Raw genomic sequence first — 23,443 nt, 5'->3', positions numbered from 1 at the left:
TAATCGTAAAATTGAACTAACTTCTACGCTTTTGAGATCGTTATAATTATCCTCTCAAATAATAAATACTTTAAATGTATCAAATACTTGAACTATCAATTATTTATTCATTGTTAAACTACAAATAAACAATAAGAATTATTAAATTTAAATACTAACCCAATTCCTTTTAGCTACGAAAATTGAAAACTATAATATATATATATATATATATTATATTTTGTATAGAGGCCAAGTTTAACGGTAAAGTTGAGTACTGTTTGATTGGAATAATATTTATATATGGTTTTTGTATTTTCAAATATTCAAAAGTCTAGGGAGTCGTTCAAATTAAAAGTTTGTGGTGGAATTGTAATAATCCTATAACTAAAGGGCCATTTTGCAAATTAGAAGTTTCTAATTTTAAACCGCCACTTGCACCGATTTCAAACAAACAAATAAAAATAATCACAACCCTCCTTTTCCCTCTCCAAAACCTCCCGTCCCTCTCCGCCTTCGATTTTCAAAATCGTTCAGGATCATCATCGCTTTGGCGGATCTTCCAGATCGATCTCCATGGACGCCGCAGGCGCTGATCACGATCGGCGTTTTAGCCGTCTCAGCCTCATCGATTTTGCCTCCGAGGACGATTTCCTCCTCTCTTCTCCTTCCTGCGATCTCCACGACGTCAATTCTTTAGGTCTGTTCCGGAAATTGTTCATTTCACCCTCGTTCTGTTTATTGTGTCGCGAATCTTGATTTTTCTGATAATTTTTTGTTTCTGCATTATGTTCTAAATATGGAGCTGCTTGTGTTCGATTTCTGTTCTATGGTTTTTTCTTGGTTGTTCGATATTCTCTTTTGCCACTCAAATTCAAGCAGTGGCTTTGGTTTTGTTTTTGGTCGAGAATTTAATTTTCTCTACTTCGTTGCGCGTTGTTCATCTGCGGTACTTTTGCATGGATTTTCTTGGGTTTAAGAACTAGAAGATTTGCTTAATTTTGGGAAACTTGAAGTTTTGGAGATTTTATTGGACTTTTTTTTTTCTTTTTTTATGTGGTTTTGTAGACATTACGAAGGAGGACGAGGAACAGGACGATATCAGACAATTAGGGACCGTAGATTCTAGCAGAATAGAGGAGGGAACAGACGCCTTCGAACAGAGAGAGGATGAACCTCAATCACTCCAATCTTCGGAACCGGAAAGGATCAGAAGAAATGGAAAATATAACTTGCGTAAGAGTTTAGCATGGGATAGCGCTTTCTTCACTAGTGCAGGTATTCTTTTATTTGCTTTTGAGATGTGGTTTTAGTTTTGTCCCAATATACCTCTTACAGTTCGAAACTTTTGTATTTCAGGGTTTTTGGATCCTGAGGAGTTAACGAGCATGATTGCACCAGTAGGCAGGATTGAAAAGCGTGCACTACCGAAAATTTCAGAAGATGTTCAGAAATCTTCAGATACAATTTCTTCGTTGGAAAGTGAAATTATGCCATTGGAAAGCATTGAGGGAAATTTATTCGAAGATGTAAGGGCTTCAATTCAGAAATCTAGTAGAATTATTGGGATGGGTAACTCGAGGAGTAAAGCTGAATCCGGGCGAAAGACAACATGCAAACCGCCATGTGAGTAACTTTGTACCCAAAGATCTTGTTTAATGAAAAAAGTGAGTTTTTGCATGATTTAGATAAAATGAGAATCTCGCCCTTTATAACCTAGCTCAAATTTGGTATGGTTACTGCTCGAAGAACCACTTTTCTTTCCGAAGCATGAAGTTACGTGCGTGCTGTATCGAATCGCCACCTTGTATTTGTTAGATAGAAAGATTCATGCGGAAGTGAACAGGAGAAAACAAAACATAAATTTCTTCTCTTTATTCATTCCTCGGCTATTTTCTGACAGCTGAGAGATTATTCTCCTTTTCCCTCCCCCATTGACAATTCAGCTTTTGTATTTTCCCCCCCATTTGTACCTTTTCTTTTTCTACATGCGTATCTGTCTGTTGATTAGTTCTGCAGGAGCATGATTTATGAATTTTTTATATAATAACTTTGTATCTCATCAGAACCGAATCTAACAATAAGCATTATTTTCAGCTCCAGGACGGCTTGATCTTACTTCACAAAATAAGGTAAGTTGAACAAATTTTTGCATCCTCTTAGTGTTTCATAGGTGTAAATCTCTTTTTCGTTGATAGAACCTTAAAGCTATTATCCTTTGTTTTTTACACTTTCAAAAGTTTTTTGATTCGTGAATTTTCATAGAAGTTATTTTTTATCATTGTTATCAAATTTGTTGTCTAGCATTTAACTGAAATTTTGGTTCACTTGTTCTCTGATTTGATATCATTCCTAATATAGGTGGTGACTAAAACACTGCCATGTCATATTTTTGTTAAATGCACTAAAAGGTCTTGTGTTCAAGGACAAAGAAAATTTTTATACAAACTTTAGGAATCAAAATAGAACATTTGAAAGTATAAAGATCAATAAGTTTAAAAATACAAAGGTCAAAGTTAGATTTAAACCTTTCTTGTATACTCAAACTCATAATGTAACCGTGTAATATTTCAGATAAAGGATAGGTCTGCTTCCAGAAAGCAAACTCATGGGTTGCAAGGACCGGGTAGAACTATTATGCAGACTTCTTCTCAACCACGCAGTGGACAGGTGAAGCACAAACCTAATTGCCTTATATATATAACCTATATCATTCAAATGTCTCCTGGTTTCGAAATTTATATCTGGATTTTTTCGGTTGGACTACATTTTACTCCATTAGTATGAAATTAACGTTGAAGTTCATTATGTTTGTTAGCTTTTAGTGAATGATGCCAAGGAAGATAGGGAAGTGTATAACAGTAAAATTTCTGACTATGGATTAGGATTTGCCTGTCTAATAGCTATCACATTTCTTTGTCGAGCATTTTCTACTTATTTGCCCACATTTTTTTGCTGCTTCTGAGGAAAGATTTTTATTCTTAATTTTCTAGCAATTGAAGGCAGTCAGCAGGCTTCCTTCGATCTCAACATCGATAAAGAGGCCTTCCCTTGGTCACAATCTTCCTGCCACTGAAAAGGATGGCACTACCAGTGATGCAGGACGTGCAGGTGATTAGAACTTTGAATTTAGCAAAATATATTCTTTGAAATGGGATGCACAGATCTACATATTCAACCTCTTTTCACGCTAATTGCAGGCAGGCGGGATTCAGTTAGTCTTAGAAGTACTGCTAAGCTTACCCGAATTCCAACTGCAGCTAAGATTCAGCAAAAGACTTCCTTTGACGTTTCTCGTAGTTCATCTGACAAGGTCGGTAACTCTTTCTCCAAAGATGCGAGGAGAAAAACAGAGGGTAAGGCTTCACCTTCCTCTGGCTGTATCCCAAAAATGTCATCACGAGTTGGATTGAAGGTCAAAACTCCTATTGAGAATTCTCGTCTCTCGTCTTACTTGATATCCCAAACTAAGCATTCTTCAGGAATATCACCTGCTAGTTCTATTAGTGAGTGGTCGACAGAGTCATCATCAAATTCTACTCTTGAACAACGATCAAATAGCACAAGAGCCAGCCTTCACTCAGTTTCGAGCAAAAGAATCTCTATAGACAGTGACACATCTAATGATGGAGGAAACCATCTTGTTGGACCCAATACTCAGACTACTGGTTTGCGATCTCAGCCAGTAAAGAAAACTTCGCAGTCTTCTACACTTCCTCCTACTTCAATGAAGCCTTCGGGCCTTCGATTGCCATCACCTAAAATTGGATACTTTGATGGGGTAAGTTTTGTGTTTTTATTATATGAACCAGTATCTTTAGTTGAAAGGTGTTTTTTTTTCAAGTCGTTATGCTAAGCAAGGAAGCTAAAAAATTGTTGTCATAAGCCTTCCCGATGGTGACAGCATAGAGAGCACTCGGTTCTTTCTCATAATCTGCCTTGTCATAAACTCTGGAAAACAAACATACCTCGTGTTTTTATTTTTCAAAATTCCAGAATTGTGACATTTAAAGACCTTTTTGTGACTGTATTTTGTAGGGGAAAACATCTAGCATGAAATCTAATCTTGCTGTACCTGGTGGCATGACTAAGACTGGAGCTGGAAATGTTAGCACAAATGGAGGCCAAAGTAAGACCAAGCCTTCAAGGGTTCAACCCGCTAGAGTGTTACCCAAGACCGCAACTCGTGCTAATATTCAGCCTAATATGAATTCGAAATCAAATAAACCAATTACAACGAAGATGTCCAAAACGAATGACCAAGAAATCAAGGAGCTTTGTCGTGAAGGACGGAATACCTATTCACACAATTCAGGTTCATGTGCAGAAAGTAATAGGAATTCAGGTGCTTTGAGGGAGGAGATGAGCAAAGAGAATGAATCTTGCAGTTATGCAAACAAAATGACAACAGCTAACACCAACAGAGAGCCTAACAACAGCTTACCGAACTTCCAGACCTAATGTTGATGGTATGCTTTTGCCAACTTTATGCTTGCAGTAAGGTAAGTCAGAATCATGAATTTGGGCGGGTTTCGATACTCGAAAGAGTTAATTAACTGTTGATCAGGACTCTCGGCTTGTGAATATCTGATAATGTCCCAAAGGAAGCCTCCCACTTTCTTGTCAAAACTCAAAGGTTCACTGATGCCTCTCACTGCTCATCTAACTTAGGTAACTGAAAATCATTCCATACAGGCCCAAAAGATCTTTTCTCAGCTGCGGCAGCCGTAGATGTGGATCAAGAATGGCCTCTGTTGCCATCTTAGCAAGAACACAATACTAACGGCTGTGGCTTATCCTGGTGTCCGTCTGGTCCAGTGTTTCATGATATGTTGTATTCCAAATCTGGGTTTAATGGTGAAATGTGAAGGTCGTTGTGCTGCAAGCTGAGCATCTGATACCAATCATATGGGGGCATTGCTGACTTGGTATCGCCGTTGTCGTCGTGTCTGTGTACTCGTGGTGCTTGTGATCTCGGCAGAACAAGAATTTCGAACCTTTCAGAATCCAAAAAGTGGTTGTCATGTTTTACCTTTTTAGTTCATGAATAGTGTTGTAGATGTTCCTCATTTAACCCTTTCCCGTACTCAACATTTCTGGGTTTCAATGAAAACTTTATTGTAGGATTATGGATCCATCTGATTATGTTTAAAACCTTTTAGATCGTATTTGAATGTGAAAAGAGAACAATGTAACAATACTATATTAATTATAGATTGACTAAGTCGACAGAGTAAACCCAAGTTTGTAAAAAGTAAATTAAAATTTTAATCCCAAAAAAGTGTAAAAATGACAGAAATATGTTGAGATAAATGAAATTGTTTTTTGTTTTTTGTTTTTAAGATAAATGATAATTCAAATATATTTCAAAAATAAAACTAAAACGCATCGGGTGGGCCCATGGCCGGCCCAGTCTACATTCCTAAACTAAACCGCTGCCTTCTATCTTTCCCGCCAAAAATGGACGAATCATACATAGAGAAGACACGCATGGAGCCGGGAGTTTCCCGCGTTGTCTTCACTGTCGAAAATGGATGGCTCAAGCTCATTTTCCTTTTTCTTCTCCCGCAGGTCGACATCTCGCTTCACAGGTGATTCTCTCTCTCGTTTGAGTTTGATTTTTCATTTTTGTTCGTTTTCTTGGGATAAGTTGACTAAATTCTGTGGCGCGGGTTTTAATTGTTCGAGATACGTTCTTGCATCAAGAATTGGACGTAGGTAGCTCCTGCAAGGTCGCTTCCAGCTTGCGCGATTCAGTTGATTTCGCAACATCGATTTCCTATTGAATCTTGAGACTGTTTTAGGGTCAACAGATATCTCGGTACGCTTTTCTTGTGCACTATAACAGAGACTAGAAATGCCTCGTTTCTAGGTTGGAGGAACTGATTTTCATTTGTCTAAGTCAGTAACTGCTGGTAATCAACATCTCCTCCTACTATACTTGAAACGAAGCGTAGTTTGAATTTGGTTCTGGATCCGAGTAGTTAATGTAAATATTGTTAGGTAGATTGGATTCGTTTCATATCCAATATCCATCGCGTTTTCACCTTTATAATGCAAAAACATTTCAATCTGTTGCTTTGCAAAAGTAGCTGACTAATCCTATCGATGCTCCTCTCACTTGTTCTTAGCATCACGTGGAGGAGGGAACTGACGTTCAATTATTTTAACAGGCTGTCGGTGATGATCGTGTCATCTTTATTTTGTCTATCGACTTTCAACAGTCCCGGAAGACTTGCGATCAACATGGATTTTACCTAATGCTAAAGGAAAATCCTAAAGTTGTTCTCAAATGTATGAGTGCTGCAATTCAACAGGTAAACACAAATTATTGCGAGAATTTCATTCTCTATTTATATACTATAAAATACTTTCAGAGTTTCAGCTTAGGATGCTTAACTCGTCTTTAAAGCAGGTAATGAGGACCAAATGGATGAACAATTTAGAAGACGTCAAATCCTAGTTCGATTGCACAACTAATCAGAATCTATGCTTGCTTTGAAGAACTTGAAGGCGTCATATATTGGTACTTGTTAGCTTCTAAAAAATTTATTATGAAGCCCGAAGTTTACTTTAAGGAAATGATGTAGGCTATATTATTTTGGGACATGACAGACAAGCTTGTATCAGTGCGCGTTATTGTTGTTAAAGTTAGCACTCTCAAGCCTTTCGTGATGCAAATGAACCTTGATTGTGCATAGTGTAAAAGCAATATTGATCGCATCTTTCCTGATGGCAAGGTTTCACCTCCATCATTTGTGAGTTGGATGGGTGTAAAAGAAACATTCACCATTCGAACTACTGCTGAAGCAACCGACTCTCAAAAAATACGGTAACTTCTAAATGCTGAATATGCTCTCAATTCTTTTTTAGTTTTATTAATTACACCTTCTTGAGTGTATTTTCCGTCATTTTCCTTCTACTGTAAATATTAGATTCTTCTTAAATCTTTCCAGGCTGTAAGAACTCACTAAATCTGATGACCATGAAGAAGGCGGGGTGCCTCGAACTGTAGAGTGTGAACTGACTGGAGATCTAGCTGATGCAGGCATCCCTGGAGATTTTATCACTGTACTGAATCATAAGAGTAATTAATAATTACATGGATATTGGAGGAGGTACAATATTTCTTCCAAACTTGGTGTATTTTCTATATTTCCCCATGGGTGGTAAAAGTTGACGGGTCAGATGTTTTTCTTTGGCCCATAGGATCTGTTTAAACTTCTCTTGCTTGCAAGTACATACATCAATATCTTATTCATTAGGAATTTCATTATATAAGCAGAAAATAAATTTTGATTCGTACGTTTTTATTTTGTTCAACAGTTTTAGGATGTTGAGTAATGTTCACCTTAATTGATTTTTCTTCTTGAACGGGGAGACCATATTTATGCTATACATTAACAATTCCGTAAATTTTTCGTCATTTCACTTTCAAATTTCAATGATTGAAATCAGACACCAAGACCTGTGCAAAAACAAAATAAAGTAACTAAAACAATCACGCACCAACAAGTAGTTCGACGACTCTCACTGTCTGATAATATCAATTCATAGGGCTAAAAATAGTTTAACTTATTTGCTGCGTTATGAAATCAATTAATTTTTTTTAATTACACTATAACACTTGTACCAGGTGTTTATGTTGTGGGTTTCTAATTACCATTCTTTACTAGTACAGATTGAGCAACTTTTCATATATTTTCAGGCAACTATTTGTATCTGGCGGCTGTTTCAATAAAAAATTCCAAGTCACAGTCTATACACCTGAGGAGTTGCAACATTCTAACTCTAATGCAAGAGAAACCGAGTTGCTTGATTTTTTCTCATTCTCCCAAGAGATTGCAATTTATTATGAAATTCTGCTCTGGGGAATGTGGTTCGGATGTCTTCTGTCATATACTTCAATCCTTATGTTCATCCATCTATGGACATGAACTTGTTAAAGGTAACATTTTATACAAATTCAGAATTGCTGATTGTCAACATTTTCTTTGGCTAACTATATTTTGTGGATCAACTTAAATCTGAAAAGCTGGAATAACACTAGTACTATTTGGTGGTGTACGAAAGCATTCAAAAGACCAGAATAAAGTCCCTGTTAGAGGGGTTATTCATGTCATAGATGTTGGTATGCTTCTATGTCATCCTTTCCCATGCTCACTTCTGGATTTTGAACAATTATTTTGAAAAGAATGCTGCGTGATCAATGAACAGACATTATAGATAACTTTTCATTGTCAATTTCTTAGGTTGTCCTGGACTTGGCAAAAATCAACTACGGCAAGCGACTGCAGCTGTCTCTCCACATGGTATTTATTTTTGTGGTAATGCAGCAACCAAGGCCGGGCCTAACTGTAGCTGTTGTGAGGGATTCCAGGAAAGATGACCATGCTTTTGAGGCCGGTATTTGTCTTTTCTTAAGCACTAAGACGACATTTCCTATATTTGAAATCCAGGAATAAGTTCTTATAATGGTCGTGATTCTCTGCTTTTTTAATCGTGGAAACAAAATATTGTGGCTGCTTGATGATTTTGGAAGTCATTCATAGCCTTTTATCTTTTGTTCCTTAACTCGCTAGTACTGTATAAATCCTTACATTCGGAGCCCCGGAAATGCTTATTCTGAGCAATAGCACAAGTCTTTCGGGCTTATTGCATACATAGATTTCACAAGTTGGTAAAAGTTGAACGACATTGGATCTAATCTTTCAATGTTTTACAATAACAGAGTGTAGTTGATTGAAGAGCGTTTTATATGAATGCTCATCTGATGCTTAAAAAGTGATGATAATTTACTTTTTCCAAAATCACTATGGTACTTGCAGATGGTGGATGATGCTGTAAAGATGAATTTGAATAAATGTCTGCAGAACATCAGGTGTTGTGGCCCGAAACCTGAATTTCACTTGAATTCTTAGGTTTCATTTTCCATGGCTAGATTTTCTTACATTAGATTATTGTTGGCCCTACTGGCAGAAATTGTACTTACCAACTGCGTGACCAGAATCATGAGCGGATGGTACACCAGTTACAGCAAGGCAACTGAAAAGTCTGGTGAGGCTGGCAGACGCTCGAGCTCGAGTAGACCTCAGGGAAAAAATTACAGTCCAAGATACCATGGTTAGTTATTTAAGGATGTAGCCAAATTTTAATTTCTATAACTCATACTCGTCTTTAAATATTAGGCTTGTTTATTACTCACTTTTAGTTTTGTTTCTCACACTGTCATCGTCATCATTTTTAGATTTCCTTTTTTTTTTTTTTTTTTTTTTTTTTTTTTTTNTCTTCTTTTCATAGTTTCTAATATTCGTTAGAATTTCCATTTTTTAGATTTTTTTTGGAAGAATAAAAATCTAATTATGAAACAAAGGTTGTTGGCAAGCTTAATTTTTAATAACCGAATTGTGGTCGTATCACACGGATTCCATGAGAAAATTACAAACTTCACCTTGCACGAGTTTTTAAGTGCTAATTTCGTATGTATTATTAACTTTGCAGGATGTGGTAGAAATAATGAAGGAATCCCTTTATGACAAGTATGCAGATGAACATGGCGTCCTGGATTTTGGTCGAAGTGGGGGAAATGAGTCAACAGAAAGAAGCCAAGTGATTTATGAGTGCACTCACAAACAATCAGAGTTGCAGCATAAAGACGGTTTTTCCTATCGCATTCGGCTCTAAGCTAACCACATATGCTATTGCCTGCAGGAAATATATAGCTTGGCAGATAGAATTGGTGGAGTAGCTGACATCGTTACCTTAATAGAAAATCTTGATAGTGTTTGATATCTGTTTTATAAGGGGCCAAAGACATACCAGGTTTAGTGCACAATCCTCTTAGCAAGCATAAAACCAATTAAAAAACAAAACTATGCATCAACAGATCATTATCAATCTTTGCACTAACCCATCCATATTTTTAAACAGGTGCTGTTCTCATCGTACACCAGTCAATCAGCAAGGCCAGGAGGATAAAACCGGGCGATATTGAGAGGTCATACTTTTTTTACTCTATTTTTTCTCCCGCAATGTCTCCAGGCTACAGATGCCTCTTCCACAATACCAAGCACGTATTATTTATTAGTTGATGCTGAAATAATTGCATAGTATATTCCAATGAATGAAATATTTAAACGGTACATAAAGGATGCTGTTCTGCTGGATAATATCCATATTATCTTTGCAGTTCACGCATTGTTTTTCATGTTTCAAGAAGCCCCTTTAGATAAATTGTGAATTCAAATATAGGTCATATATTCAAATTAGGATGGTCACAGAGCTTTCCATAAGTTGGAATGCACATGAACTAGTTCAGGCTGTAGACACGCACTGCCACATAAATACATACATAATAAGCACAGTCCAATATATTATCTTCCCTCAGAAAACTTTTACAAAATCAAATATGCACTATAAATATTTCTACTTTTTCGTATTTTCTTTTTCTATTGGAATCCTTGACAATATACTACAGTGACATACCGAACGGTTGAGGTAGAGGACCAATGAGAAATGAGTTGGAACGATCCGGAGCCAGGCTTAATAATCACGATCTAAAGGCTCCAATCTCCACTCACTCCCATAATAAGAATTGGGCAAACCCAACCAAAACTTGAAAGCCTCAGCTGCTCTCTTCTTCTCAATCCTTCTATCCTGTCTGGCCTTTGATGCATGTTTACTAGTAAACATCCTAGAATGCATTTCCACGTAAATTCTACTGTACTTAGTCTTGTTGGGTGGAATCCCATACTCTTCCATACAAGCCACGATTTCTAGAGCCTTCCTAAAGAAAGCAGCCCGGACACATATATCGGCTAGAGTATCCAATAGCCCTTCATCAGGTTTCAAGGGAGGGGGAGATGAAGAATCAGACTTATGTCCTCTATTCACTGAACATCTCTCCTTTACTTCATTCCATAGCAGAAGGGCTTCACCTGGTTTTCTAGCTAAAGAAATTCCATTGGCGAGACTGCCATATGTAGAAACATCAGGGAAAAATCCATTCTCTTTCATTTTCTGGACTAATTGTTTTGCTTCTTCTATCAATCCTAGTCTACAATACCCTTCAATCAACATATTCCAGGCTACTATATCAGCTTTCACTCTAGGATCATTCAACATTTCATCGAACACTTTCCTCGCTAGCTTTGGTTGACCCGACTGAGCAAAAGCTTTCATCAGAGTGGTATAACTAACCTTGGTGGGTGCTATTCCTTTCGATCGCATCTCATTAAAGAACCCAAGAGCTCCTGCACTATCATCGACCAGTATGCATCCATCAATCAAGATGTTATAAGAAACCACATCAGGTTCAATGCCTGCCCCATTGACCATCTCCTTAAGCAGCTCCCTGGCCTTGTCCATCTGAAGCAACCTGCAATAACCCTTTAGGAGAATATTGTAGGTAATTCTATTAGCAGGACACCCAATTCTTGTCATTTCAGCGAGCACTTGACGTGCTCGGTCCATCGACCCTGCCTTTACCAGAGCTGAAACTACAGTCGTATATGATACATGATCAGGATGACTGGATTGATCACCCTGATTGCGCATTGCCTCGAGCATGCGTATTGTATCAGCTACTCGACCCTCATTCATATACCCTTTCATCAGAGTCGTATAAATTCTCGAGTTAGGAGAATAGGCTTTTGGCAACAACGGTGGCTCTGAATCACTATCTTCATTCAAATTAGGAAGCAACTTCTTGAATATCTCATCTTCATCTTCATCTTCATATTCATTCAAATCTTCCGCATCTTCGATCTCCTTCAAATTACCATCCCTGAGAATCCTGCAAATATCTCTTTTCCCTTCCCTCATTGCTTGAACTACCTTCTCAGCGGTTTCCAAATCTCCAAACCCTACATAAGCCGCCACAACCGAATGCAAAGTCGTCATACACATTGGAATATCCTTTGCAAGGATCATCTCCAACACATACACAATAAGATCCTTCCTATTGGCTCTCGCACAGAGCTTGATCATGACATTGTAAGTCAAAACATCAGGCTCAGCACCAAATTCTCCCATTTCCTCGAACAATTGCAGAAACTTCTCATAGGCACCCATGTTGGCGCAGGCATTGAGAACGCCGTTAAAGGCCGCTGTGTCCGGCCGCGAGTCAGCTGTTATTGCCGGATCTGCAAACCGGCGGAGGCGCTGAGTCACTGAACTGAATAGCTTGATTGCTTCTGCAGGTCCACCGTCTGGTGAAGCGGCAAGGCGGCTGACGACGGCGCTCCACGCTTTTACGTGGGGAAGGTAACCCGAACGAAGCATGGACTTAATGACAGAACTGGCGTAAGGAGTGTGTCCAGCCTTGGCGGCGGAAACGGCAAGGAGGCCGAGGGAATTGGCGTCGAGACGATGGAGCTGGTTGTCATGGCGGAGGCGCGTGAGGATGGACTGAGCTCGAGTGAGGCTCGAAGGGGTGTTTTGGTAAGACAATTGAGAAACTAAACGGCTGAGACAAGTAGGGCTGGGTAGATTAGTACATTGGGTATACGTTATCCAGGCCTCATCCGTTTTCCTCTGGCGTAGCTGTGATAAGAGTCTCTGTTCTAAGGAACTGGAAGACGAATCGGATAGGAGAGAGAGGTCAGTGAAACTAGTTTGACGGGCGGTGCTGTGCACCAGGAAGGGGCGGAAAGCGGCAGCGGCAGCGGCGGTGTCAGCAGTGGAAGTGGTGGTGGAGAGTGGTGGAGAGGGCCGAAGGGGAAAGGTTAAAGGGAGGTGCAAGTTAAGATTGGCAGTGAAGATGAGCATGGGGACGGTTGAGGCGGAGGAAAAGGCGGCGACGGCGGCAGTGATTCATGGCTGCTCCATGAATGGAATAGAAGGGAAGAGATTAAGGAGGGAGGATTTATCTGAAAAGTGGGGGGAAAATGGGGGGTTTTAGAGAAGGAGATAATGAGAGTGAGGACACGAGTCCAGGTCTGTTGGGTGGAATATGGACACACTACGTTGAGCGCGTGGTGTCCTCATGTCCCTACTTCAGGAAGATATTATTTTCAAACTTCTTTTTTCACAATAATTTTTCAAATAAATATCTATTTCAAGATATCATCCTCATTCTTTTTCTTTGCTCTTCCTTTTCTTTTTCTAATTTTCTTTTCTTTCTTTCTATTCTTTTCGGTTAACCCTTTGGCTTTACAATATCTCCTTTTTCTTTCTTTTTCTTCTTGTATTTTTCTTTTCTATTTTGTTAACAGTATTCTGGATTTCCATCNTAAATATCTATTTCAAGATATCATCCTCATTCTTTTTCTTTGCTCTTCCTTTTCTTTTTCTAATTTTCTTTTCTTTCTTTCTTTCTTTTTTTAATCATAAAAAAGAAGAAAAGAAAAGATATAAAAGCTAAGGGAGTGAAGAAAGTATGTACATTCAGCTAATCTTTATTTTTTCATTAGGTTAGTTTTCTTTCTTTTTTTTTTTTTGGTTAAATGTTTTGAAACACAAAAGACCCTTCTAAAAATGCCAGATTTTATGGTTTCGTAAAATGGTATAGGAATAATTATTAATGGTACATTTTATGACTACCAACTTGAGTTTATCAATGATTCAATATATATATATAAGATTTGAATCTCAAATTTTTCAAAACAAATTCTATTAAGTTTATAATTTGAAAAACAAATTCTTTGGCAAGGCATTAGAGCCAATATGATCGAAACTCATTTCTAAACATACATTTAATCATCATTCAAAATCAATTTTGACTATACACAAATTACAGATAAAGAAATCATTTTGAATAAAATCACTCCTAACCATGCTTGGCTTGGTCAGAAAATTGAATAGATTAACGTCAAAGCCACACAGTTGCTATGCACAATAAATGAAAAGTAGAAAAGAGTTAGTGGTCTATAAGGAAATATTTACAGTGCCAGAATGGGTTAAAAAGTAAAACGGGAGACCATGCCAATAATAAATCTAAAACCCTGCATTTCCTGTACAGCCTTATTCTACCCTATGTACACAAGATTTATGTACGTTGGAACTTACCCACCAGAACCAGATGAAGAAACCTCCTCTTGTCCACACCACAATCTGGCTGCCATTCTTCATCCATTTTCACCTTATCTACACAGCTGCCTTTGTTATTCTGATAATTACCAATTTCACTTTCTACGGACGGTAGAAATTTGAAGCTACGAAAGATGAAACGAGCCTTGTCCTTCTGTTATGGCATATAACAGCTTCTCTTTCATTATCTCCTGAACAGTAAACAGATAGAGACCAAATTTGGAGTCACCATTTTTGTTGTAATGGAAAGAAAACCAATTGTTTTTATAAGAACGGTTAGAAAAGTCCTTCACCTTTGAAGAGTAAGGAGGCAACTTGAGATAGTTTGCACAGGTCATCACGCTAGGTAAGTCGGAATCGACCATATTGCTAGAGTGCTGCATAAAAAATATCCCAAAAAGGAAATTTGAGTAAAAAACATGCTAAATTGAATCAAATATTTGAAGAGAATTTGTTAATAATAAAAGACCTTTCGGACAATGGTCAACTTTGGATTGAGAGATGCAAAGCCTCCGGAAGGAAGCCTTGGCGCCCCAGTCACGAACTGTAGAAATGCCCGTTGCTGTTCATTGTCAAAGTCTTGGATAATTTCAAGCAGCTGAAATTAAAATTAAAAAAAATAAAAATAAAAAATGGTAAGAATCTTGGCAACTAATAATATGCATATTTGAACCAAGCAATAGCTAGGATTCACTTCAGAAACTAACATTAATAATGGAGGGGCTGCTGGCCGTATATCCGTGGTCAAACTTTATATTGTCAAGGAGATCACTCAACTGCACCAAATGATGACAAAGATCAAAGTTAATGGATAATAACTTCAAGAGTAAATGAGACAGTTAGCTGATATACGTACGGCCCAAGAGTCCTGTTCTCCGCATATTAAACGCTCTAGTTCTTCTGCAGTAAAAACTTGAAGGTGTTCTATGGGAAAAACCTGAGTGTTGACAGTAAGAAAAGAAGTACTCTGGTTATCAGTTAAGAGCACGAAGGTACCGATAGATGCCCGAGGGGAAATAAAAGAAGTGTATTTTTATATGGTAATCAATAAATTTTCTTTAAACCAACTAAATTGTCGAGTGCCTTCTCTTTTAAGGACGAGAACGCTCTTGACATTTCATTGAAAGGTTTCTTGCATCTTAACATTGCAGTTCATCCGTTCCTTATATGGAGCCTATATCATGATTTATACTCCCAATGTAGCACTGGTATGAACACATTCGGGAGCTTCCAACCATGGATTCCTAGTTATACTCTTAAAATTTGAATGAGATAATAGAAATACAACTGCACTTAAGTAAACGTAATCCTGTATCACGTCTAGAAATTAAAGCAGTTAATAATTATTTCACTGTAGGCATCGATGAAATAAAGAAGCTATATCTGAACCCTAAACAGAATTCCACAAAATTTCAACCTATATATCATAAACTACATTCCCAAGAATACGGGCAAAATGAACATGGGAAGAATAAACTTCTGTAAGAGAGGCCACAGTGAATCTGACCTGATTAAATCCAGATTTAAATGCTTCTATTTGTGTCGAAATTCCAGAATATAAGGTAGCATCTGCAACAAGAGAGACATAATCCTCCAAATTTTTTGTATTTACCTGGGGAAACGGTCAAAGTGTATTTTGTGAGTATCCGTACAAAAGGATAAAACCATACACAGTGAAAATTGGCATTACCATTGAATTGTCTTGAGAAGAAGTCAAGCGACAATCTGGATAACCAGGAAGAGTAAAATCAAGGCAAAGATCCTCAATATTGGTATCGTGATAACAAAATTCAAGTCTGGACGATGAGTTTTCTTCACAAACAGATTCCAATAATTTACTTCTGTTGACCAAAGCTTGAAACTCTAGCAGAACGGTTCCGAGCTCTGGATCAAATGATTGGATATCATATATACTCACCTCCTACAAGAATAAACAAGAAATCAAATAATGGAAGACAAAAAAAGACGAGAGGAATGCACTTGAAAGAATTTCATGCAGGTACCTGCCCAAGTATTAGTTTATAGAAGGCTTTGGAGAAGTATATATCCATAACCCTACCATCCTGAATGGCCTTTGCCACTATTTGTCCCATAAGTGTGAACTTTTTAATTACTTCAGAAAATTGTAGCTCGCCGATATCAACAGTTGATAGCCATGGACGGGGGAAAAGTCCAAATGGAGATTCTATAGTTTCTCTACCCTCAATGTTAAGACTCTTTCCAGGTATAAATGCATCATGATCCCCTCTCCACATTCCAAGGCCATACTTCTGAAATTCTTGACTGACAAGAGTATAGAATTCTAATGTTGGACCAAGCCCAGTGCCAACTTCTTCATCATATTCCACCTCTAGGAGTACTTTCTGATGTGCATACTGATCCATCATTTTGGCAGCAGAAAGTAGAATTTTGTCGCGGAGTACTAATGCCTTCTTGCGAGGCAAGCCACCAGAACTTGATCGTACGCCATTTGAGGTTCCCAAGTCACTGTATGATCTTACATATGGCTGTTGTGGCATGCCAAATACTACTATGCGAAAGTACTTGCGCCTTGCCTCAAAACTAAATAAGAAAGGGCATGAATCCATAAGTTCCTTACACCATAAAGGCATGCCACCGATAGAAACAGCAGAAAAGTCCCTCATCTGCTGTTCAAGTTTTTCAGTCAGTTTGCTGTTTACAAATTCATTCTGCGACACTGAAGGAACTGACAGCTTTATATTGTCCAAGGTACTAATTCTCCCTTCAGAAAAAGCACGGATTCTTTCATGTGACATAATGTGAAATGCCATTCTGTTCATACCCTCTATGATCCTTAGAAGAAATAAAACATCATAAACAGGACTTTCTCTTGCCAAGTCAGAAGGCAGATCACAATCTAGAATGCCACAGAAAAATGAAGAGAAATGCAACGTTGCACCTTTGTCGGATGCAGAAAAGAATTGGTTACAACTGTTGTCCTCCACCTCTCCAGCACGTTTATACATTATTGTATATACTTGACTCCATACTTTCGTGCCAGATATTGCTTCATTTTCTTTGATGTGTTGCTGGAGAATTGTCTGGTAAAGTGTCAAGGTGGGCTCCAGCTGCTTTCCCTCAAGGTAAAGTAACAATTTGGGCTTCGTGCCTTTCTTACTAGAAGATGCAGAACCCTGTGATTTCTCATCAGTGCTGACTTCTACAGATACCTGATCCAAAACAAGGTTAAGATAAATTTATGAGTGCACAGAATATGATCAATGCTTCAATCATGGATTAAGCAGGCACTCAAAGAGACAATATAAGAAACATAAGCCAACCAATTACACGAGAATATTCTGCATGAAACCATAATATTTATCCTAATTTACTTGGAAGGAGAAAAATGCATCAGCTGAACCCAAAACAATGAAATGAAATTTGCAATGGATGAGTCTGCAAATTCTAGAACTGATCCATCTTATAACACGGTTTCATGTATATGCTTATAAAAATGATCAACTTACAGCATAAGTTTCATATGATTGTATTCCTTCACTTAAAATAATTAAACTCAAACCAAATGGATTTAGTTATGTTGGCCTTATTTGCCTGAATTATAATCACCCCTACTTCAAGTATCATACAATTTAAGAGAAGTTTATTGTTTTCTCAACATTACAAATATTTCAAAAAGAAAACAGGAAGGGACCTCAATTTCAGGCAAATCTGAAGACTTGCTGTTAGACCCCACTAGTTCGGAGTTAACACCAAAGTAAGAACATACATTTGAGAGTAGTTTAACTTGATGCTCCCTCAGGCTATCGGCTTCAGAGGACTGCTCAGCTTTTTTTCTGCTAACTTTGGGCCATAGAAATCCTTCAATGGCATTCAAAGAAGAAAAGGGGTCAACAGTCAGGATATCCCCAGTAATGTCACAGAGATCTGTTTCCCCATCTCCTCTCACAAACCGAACTTTCACACAAGGATGTGGTATGCACCGACCGTTTGGAACTGTAGCAAAATAGTTCCTATGTTTGAATCCCTGGCTAGAAATAACAGGAAAGTTTTCTAAAGAAGAAAGTGAGATCTGTAATTTCCTTAACAGTACCCTAACTGGCAAGTTTACAGATGGGTGATCTGAACTAGAAAATAGTAGCCTTGCAAAAGCCTCAAATCTTCTTTCCATAATTGAAAATTGTCTAGATATAGTTTGTGGTTCTCCCTTTTTCCTCAGATACTGACCATTAGTTAGGTAATTTATAAATGACTTGACAATTCCACTTTCAATAAATTCAAAGGTGGATATTGGCTCGCCACACTTAAGCTTTGACATAATCTCAGCCAATAAGGCATAAAATTTTTCTTCATCCTGCGCTGGAGTGTCCTTGATTAGGGACAAGTTCAGTAGATCATCTAGGGCCCCAGAAAAAGTAAGAAGATTTTGAAGAATATCACTCACTCCTTTATCAGTGTCGCACAACTCGTCAGTAAAATAATTGTTTCTTATATGATTTGCAAGACTATAGACTGAATCATCATCAAGCTTGCAGCTGCCTGTTTCTGCCACCGAGGAGAAACAACCACTCGAAAAGGCATAACATAAGCATCTTCCATTTTCTCTTGTAGACTTTTGACATGAACCAAATGATGGGTGGACACCAGCAAACACTGGGAAAATCAACTGCTTATACTTCTCTGGGGTTATTAGTGCACCAATTGCAAAATAGACACCCTCCTTGACAAATGATTTCAAAAATATACTACAGAGCTTTTGCAGGATAATCTCAGTGATTTTTAAAGCTAACATCAGCACATGGTGGTCTTTTCGAGTAAACACTCCAACCAGGAAACTGACAAATTAGACAGAAAAGATCATTAGACTTTCTGAAAGCAATTTGAAAATACCATAAAAAGGAATATCAGGCATCATTCACCTAGAAATGTTGGCATTCTGAAGCAACTCAACGAGCATGTCAGATTCACCCAGACAGATAAACTTGTAGATAATAGTTAGGCAGCCGCAACAAACATACAATTTTGCACCAGAACTAACCACCTGCAGCGAAAATGTGATGTTATAGAAGATGGGAAGGGCTATAGCTTTTTTATTAGCTTATATAATAGCCACCTGAACTAGCAAAGGAAGTATATCCAAGCCAAACTTCTGCAGTTGCTTGGGATTACTGGCTAGAAACGACACTTTTTCAGACAATTGTTCTGCCTTTGCATCTTCAGTAGGGAGAAGCTCATTAAGCAATTTGAGGACTTCACATACCTGGACAAAAAACCAATCACAATACATCCCCAAGAATTTTAAAATTATCGCAAAAGCAGACCCTACAAACCTGGAGGGGAAAACAAGTGTAGAAAGACTTTGAAACTCTAGATCCAGTTTAGGTCAATTATGAGCTATTGAACTATAACTTCTTTTGAGAAGGAAACTACGGGAATTTTATTGATAAATGAAATGAGAAAAGGAGTATAAAACACTCCTAAACTATAAGAGGGGAATTACAAGAAATCTCGTCAATTCATAATTAAAAAAGATAAACTGAAAACTTTAAAAGGACTGTTACATTTATAGAAAGCATTAAAAAGGAGCAAAATATTAAAATAGCGGTTCTCCTAGCTCAGGCTACCAAGTGAAAGTAAGGTAAAGTGGAGGCTAGGAGGTGGAGATGATATATACTTAACAGAGCATCTTGGTTTTTTAGCTTTATATTGCACGACATTAATATATCAAGTCGAATCCATGGCTTGAGATTTGGACGAAAACTTTTAGATAACTGTGGTTATCAATTAATATTCTGCAACACTTAAAAAAAGGATTTCTATGATTGTAAGTGCTTTTTTCATTTTCTCCCTCCGTAAGTTCACTATAATTTTTTGTTTTAAAAGAGAACTGTCATAGCACAGTCAGTCTTCCCCTAGTTTCAAAAAACAGTACATGTTAAAAGTCTAATACCTGGTTGCGTTGCCCATCAACTACAGCACATGAAGACATCCCATGCGAGAGGTTGTAAACAGATAATATTTCCTTCAAAGTGTTGCTAATGTCTAGCTCATAAAGAGTTTTGAAAGCAACAATGGATCCTGAAGATAGTTTGACAAGTATACCAAGCAAATCCTGCGACGAAAGTTTATGGTCATTTCACCATTCTTCCCTAAAGATGATAGTAGAGGCAAAGGGGAGAAGATCATCCGTATTTTACTAAAATAAAAATATATAAAATATTAAACCATTGGTTCCTTCTTGTATGATTCTCTTACATTGTAAATGGTCTGGGACAAAGAAGTTCGGCTATTCAAGTTTATAAGGCGAATGACTTGTTGAATCAGTCCATGCTGACAGAGCCCATCCAAAATCTCGCAGGATTGATGTGCACACTCAGCTATTTTGATCATGCATCGAGCCACATTCTCTACCAGCTGAAATGTGACAATATAGCAAGGAGAAGATTTATAATTTAAAAAAATAAAAATAAAGTTAAAATAAAGCAACATGAAGCATTCAATTTCAGTTATTCAAACCTCCCCATCATCATGCTGAAAAAGATTGCATAGAATAGGAACAGCCTCAATTAAAGTTTGTGGACACTCGGAAGGAAGTTTTTTGCAGATATTCACCACTGTGCGAAGAGCCGTCCTCTGATCCAAACCAGATTTACACATTAAAATTTTCAATTTTCTGATCATGGGGTTTCGCAGGAACAAAATAATAGGAACATGAGCTCCACCAAGCTGTCAAGATTGATTTAACAAAAAGAAGGGAAAATGACTTACTTGTATGCTACTAGAAAAAAAATCGATAAAAGTTAACACAGCCATAACTGCACCACCCTCTAAGCATGCAACTGGGTGTTCCTGTGATATTCTTTCCAATGCTTGCAGACACTACATTAAAACAGAAACTCCTTCAAATTATAGCAACAGTATTCAGGATTCAGTATTCAACGATGAGCTGTCGATTATAATATCTTGAAGAATATAATTTGATAAATGAACTAACAAGAACAATCAAGATAGCATGATGATATCACCTGTTCAGCAACATCCAAGTACACAATAACTCCTAGCCTCTGACAGAGGGCAGGAACTCCGCCATGGCGAACAATAAAACTAGATGCTCTGGGGTATGCATCGCATAAATAAGTTAAAGCCCTTAAAGCCAATAGCACTATCTCTGAGTTGCTATCAAGTTTCACCAGATTGACAAGAATTATAGATAACGAATCTGATGTCGTGCTCGATAGTGAACTTTCCATGCAGAATGATAAAACCTCACATAGATCCGTCAGCAGTAGTATTTGGGCAGATGTATCAGATTCTTCGCCCAAACTTGATAAAATCCTTTTAAATCGTTCGTGATCACTAGATGATCTTTGCCTCTGACAATTACGAAGATCACTATGTTTTTGTTCTGCATCATCTGAATCACAAGACCCGTAGGCTGAATCCTTATCATGTTCTCCCTCTGAACGACTGGAAGCAGAAGCAGACGATGAAGTGTCCATGTCATTCTCATGGATGCCAGGACTTGAATTAGTCGATGTCACGTGCATTTGCACAGATGAATTAGATGAGCTTGGTCTGAATTCCAATGAACTGCATGTCCGTTTATCAGCAGGTAATCTGTCCACCATTTCTGCACGCTTTTGGCCACGATTTCCCATTTATCATTTATTGGCTCTAATAGAGACCTAAACCTCCTATATAATTAAGAGATCCAACATCGCATAAGATTGACAAAGTTATTATGCTTCAATAATTTGCATATTATTAATGATCAGAACCAAACTATGCAGGAAGACAAAACTTAAATAAAAGACGCGATAACAAATGATATTTGGCTCAACACTAACAATTTCACTTCAATAGATCGAAAAGCTCTCAGAAGTGATCATTCCAATCCAGAATCCACAGAATAATCAGATAGAAATTGGAACATTCGATTGAGAATTGTCTACCTCAAACCTTAAGAGCTAAATATGAAATAAATTATGTACGCCTTAAATTTGAACAAAAAAAAAAAAAAAAAAAAAAAAAAAAAAAAAAAAAAAAAAAAAAAAAAAAAAANAAATTTTATATCATATATGCTTAACAATCTCCAACACATAACTAAGTTTCTCCAGTAAGCTCGAAACTAGTCCCCTTCTAACAGCCAAAATTAGACGAAAGCCGAAGCGAATACGATGAAGAACGATATCAAAAATTACGAATGTAAACACGGATTTACGATCAGACAGAAAAAAAATTATCTGATATTTCTTAGTACCTTAGCGCTGCAAACCGAAGACTCGCGAAATTCCGAAAGCACGATGAAAAATTACGAGAGTTTTTTCAAGGAAAAAACTTCACCATACACGCCGGAACGCAACTCCCACGGCTGATGCTTTTATTGTGATCGAAATTGTAAAGTTCTCTTGGGTGAGGATGATGAAAAAACAGAGAAAACGCTAGAGCTCAAAAGATATATATGAAAGACTGAAAGAACTGAATTTGTTTGATCAATATATATTTTATTATTTGTTCTCTTTTTCATTATTCTCATCCTATTCTTAGTTTAAATTATAATTTAGTTTTTGATCTCTAAGATATTTCATATCAATATTTCTTTTTGATCTCTAAGATATTTCATATCAATATTTCTAGGTTAAACTAAATCTTTTTAGAAGGTAAATTCTCAAATATTTATATGAAATGAAAGGGTTAATGTGGGTTTTTAATTAAAATAGAATTTTAAAAATAAATTAAAATAGTGTCACGTTATATTAATTATTTTGATCAAATCTTACCATAAATTAGTTCGAGTAGTATGGTTAAAAAATGAGATAACAATTTTGTAGGGATGATAGAGTAAAATTGTATAACTATATAACTATATGCATATTAATTAAAGTGGATATTTCTTAAATGAATAATAACCTATGAATCCTACTTGTCAACAACTGATTGGACCAATCTATAAATGATCGAGTAAGGTTAGAACTAATTAATATATTCAAAAGACGAACGTCTTGACGATTTTGATGTATAATAACCTATGGATCCTACTTGTCAACAACTGATTGGACCAATCTATAAATGATCGATTAAAGTTAGAACTAATTAATATATTCAAAATACGAATATCTTGACGATTTTGATGTGGAATGTATTTTACCATTTTTTTCACTCCATCCTAACTATTGAAAGTAGATGATTGATTTTAAGTAAGGCGTCGATGTCACGTAATTAGAGTATGTCATATTAGGCTTCATTTAATTTATTGTAGACATCATGGTATAAATTCAATTAAAAAAACATAATCTCTTGTTTTTTTAAAAGAAAAAAAAAATAATAAGAGAATTAAAAGAGATAAGCGCAATGAAACATATATCCGNGAAGACCAAAGAGTGTTGTGCTTCTTAGAGGGCTGAGTCAGCAACTACGCTAGGTCGAGTTGTGCTTGTTTACTTCTCAAACTAATCAC

At 37.1% G+C, this 23,443-nt stretch overlaps 3 protein-coding genes and 1 pseudogene across 5 annotated transcripts; 2 read left to right on the top strand and 2 right to left on the bottom strand.

The window, feature by feature from the left end:
- Positions 1-445: 445 nt before the first annotated feature.
- On the top strand, positions 446-5,116 carry LOC111789741. Its single transcript, XM_023670416.1, has 8 exons — positions 446-679; positions 1,048-1,257; positions 1,339-1,605; positions 2,077-2,111; positions 2,554-2,649; positions 2,973-3,090; positions 3,180-3,760; positions 4,018-5,116. The coding sequence occupies exons 1-8, from the start codon at positions 556-558 to the stop codon at positions 4,438-4,440; spliced, it is 1,854 nt and encodes a 617-aa protein (XP_023526184.1). The 5' UTR covers positions 446-555; the 3' UTR covers positions 4,441-5,116.
- A 323-nt stretch (positions 5,117-5,439) lies between these two features.
- LOC111791582 lies at positions 5,440-12,269 on the top strand (annotated as a pseudogene).
- On the bottom strand, positions 10,216-13,005 carry LOC111791247 (pentatricopeptide repeat-containing protein At3g09650, chloroplastic). The gene has a single exon (XM_023672513.1). The coding sequence runs from the start codon at positions 12,745-12,747 to the stop codon at positions 10,522-10,524; it is 2,226 nt and encodes a 741-aa protein (XP_023528281.1). The 5' UTR covers positions 12,748-13,005; the 3' UTR covers positions 10,216-10,521.
- Positions 13,006-13,729: 724 nt separating this feature from the next.
- LOC111790545 (E3 ubiquitin-protein ligase UPL4-like) lies at positions 13,730-22,446 on the bottom strand. 3 transcript variants are annotated; one of them, XM_023671484.1, is made up of 17 exons: positions 22,247-22,446; positions 21,012-21,680; positions 20,755-20,865; positions 20,503-20,619; positions 20,242-20,400; positions 19,937-20,098; positions 19,100-19,246; positions 18,906-19,027; positions 17,681-18,821; positions 16,011-17,198; positions 15,698-15,928; positions 15,515-15,619; positions 14,864-14,944; positions 14,715-14,783; positions 14,477-14,605; positions 14,301-14,384; positions 13,730-14,198 (listed from the first exon to the last, which is right to left on the bottom strand). In XM_023671484.1, the coding sequence occupies exons 2-17, from the start codon at positions 21,642-21,644 to the stop codon at positions 14,133-14,135; spliced, it is 4,545 nt and encodes a 1,514-aa protein (XP_023527252.1). In that variant the 5' UTR covers positions 21,645-21,680; positions 22,247-22,446; the 3' UTR covers positions 13,730-14,132. The 3 variants fall into 3 exon arrangements, with proteins under 3 accessions (XP_023527252.1, XP_023527254.1, XP_023527253.1); XM_023671486.1 differs by having other exon boundaries at positions 17,756-18,821; XM_023671485.1 differs by having other exon boundaries at positions 21,012-21,623.
- Positions 22,447-23,443: the final 997 nt, after the last annotated feature.

Source organism: Cucurbita pepo, chromosome LG03, assembly GCF_002806865.2.
Source record: "Cucurbita pepo subsp. pepo cultivar mu-cu-16 chromosome LG03, ASM280686v2, whole genome shotgun sequence".
NCBI classification, from domain to species: domain Eukaryota; kingdom Viridiplantae; phylum Streptophyta; class Magnoliopsida; order Cucurbitales; family Cucurbitaceae; genus Cucurbita; species Cucurbita pepo.
Note: the sequence above shows the minus strand (reverse complement) of the source record. Positions and strands in the feature narration are given on the sequence as shown.

Excerpts from the sequence above, each read along its gene's own strand:
- LOC111789741 (XM_023670416.1), top strand. The coding sequence starts at position 556 with ATGGACGCCGCAGGCGCTGATCACGATCGGCGTTTTAGCCGTCTCAGC. Across the intron at positions 680-1,047 it reads CCACGACGTCAATTCTTTAG|ACATTACGAAGGAGGACGAG; the intron begins GTCTGTTCCGGA and ends GTGGTTTTGTAG. Across the intron at positions 3,091-3,179 it reads CAGTGATGCAGGACGTGCAG|GCAGGCGGGATTCAGTTAGT; the intron begins GTGATTAGAACT and ends CGCTAATTGCAG.
- LOC111791247 (XM_023672513.1), bottom strand. The coding sequence starts at position 12,747 with ATGCTCATCTTCACTGCCAATCTTAACTTGCACCTCCCTTTAACCTTT.
- LOC111790545 (XM_023671484.1), bottom strand. The coding sequence starts at position 21,644 with ATGGGAAATCGTGGCCAAAAGCGTGCAGAAATGGTGGACAGATTACCT. Across the intron at positions 17,199-17,680 it reads CAGATTTGCCTGAAATTGAG|GTATCTGTAGAAGTCAGCAC; the intron begins GTCCCTTCCTGT and ends GTTTTGGATCAG. Across the intron at positions 14,945-15,514 it reads TTAAATCTGGATTTAATCAG|GTTTTTCCCATAGAACACCT; the intron begins GTCAGATTCACT and ends GTCAACACTCAG.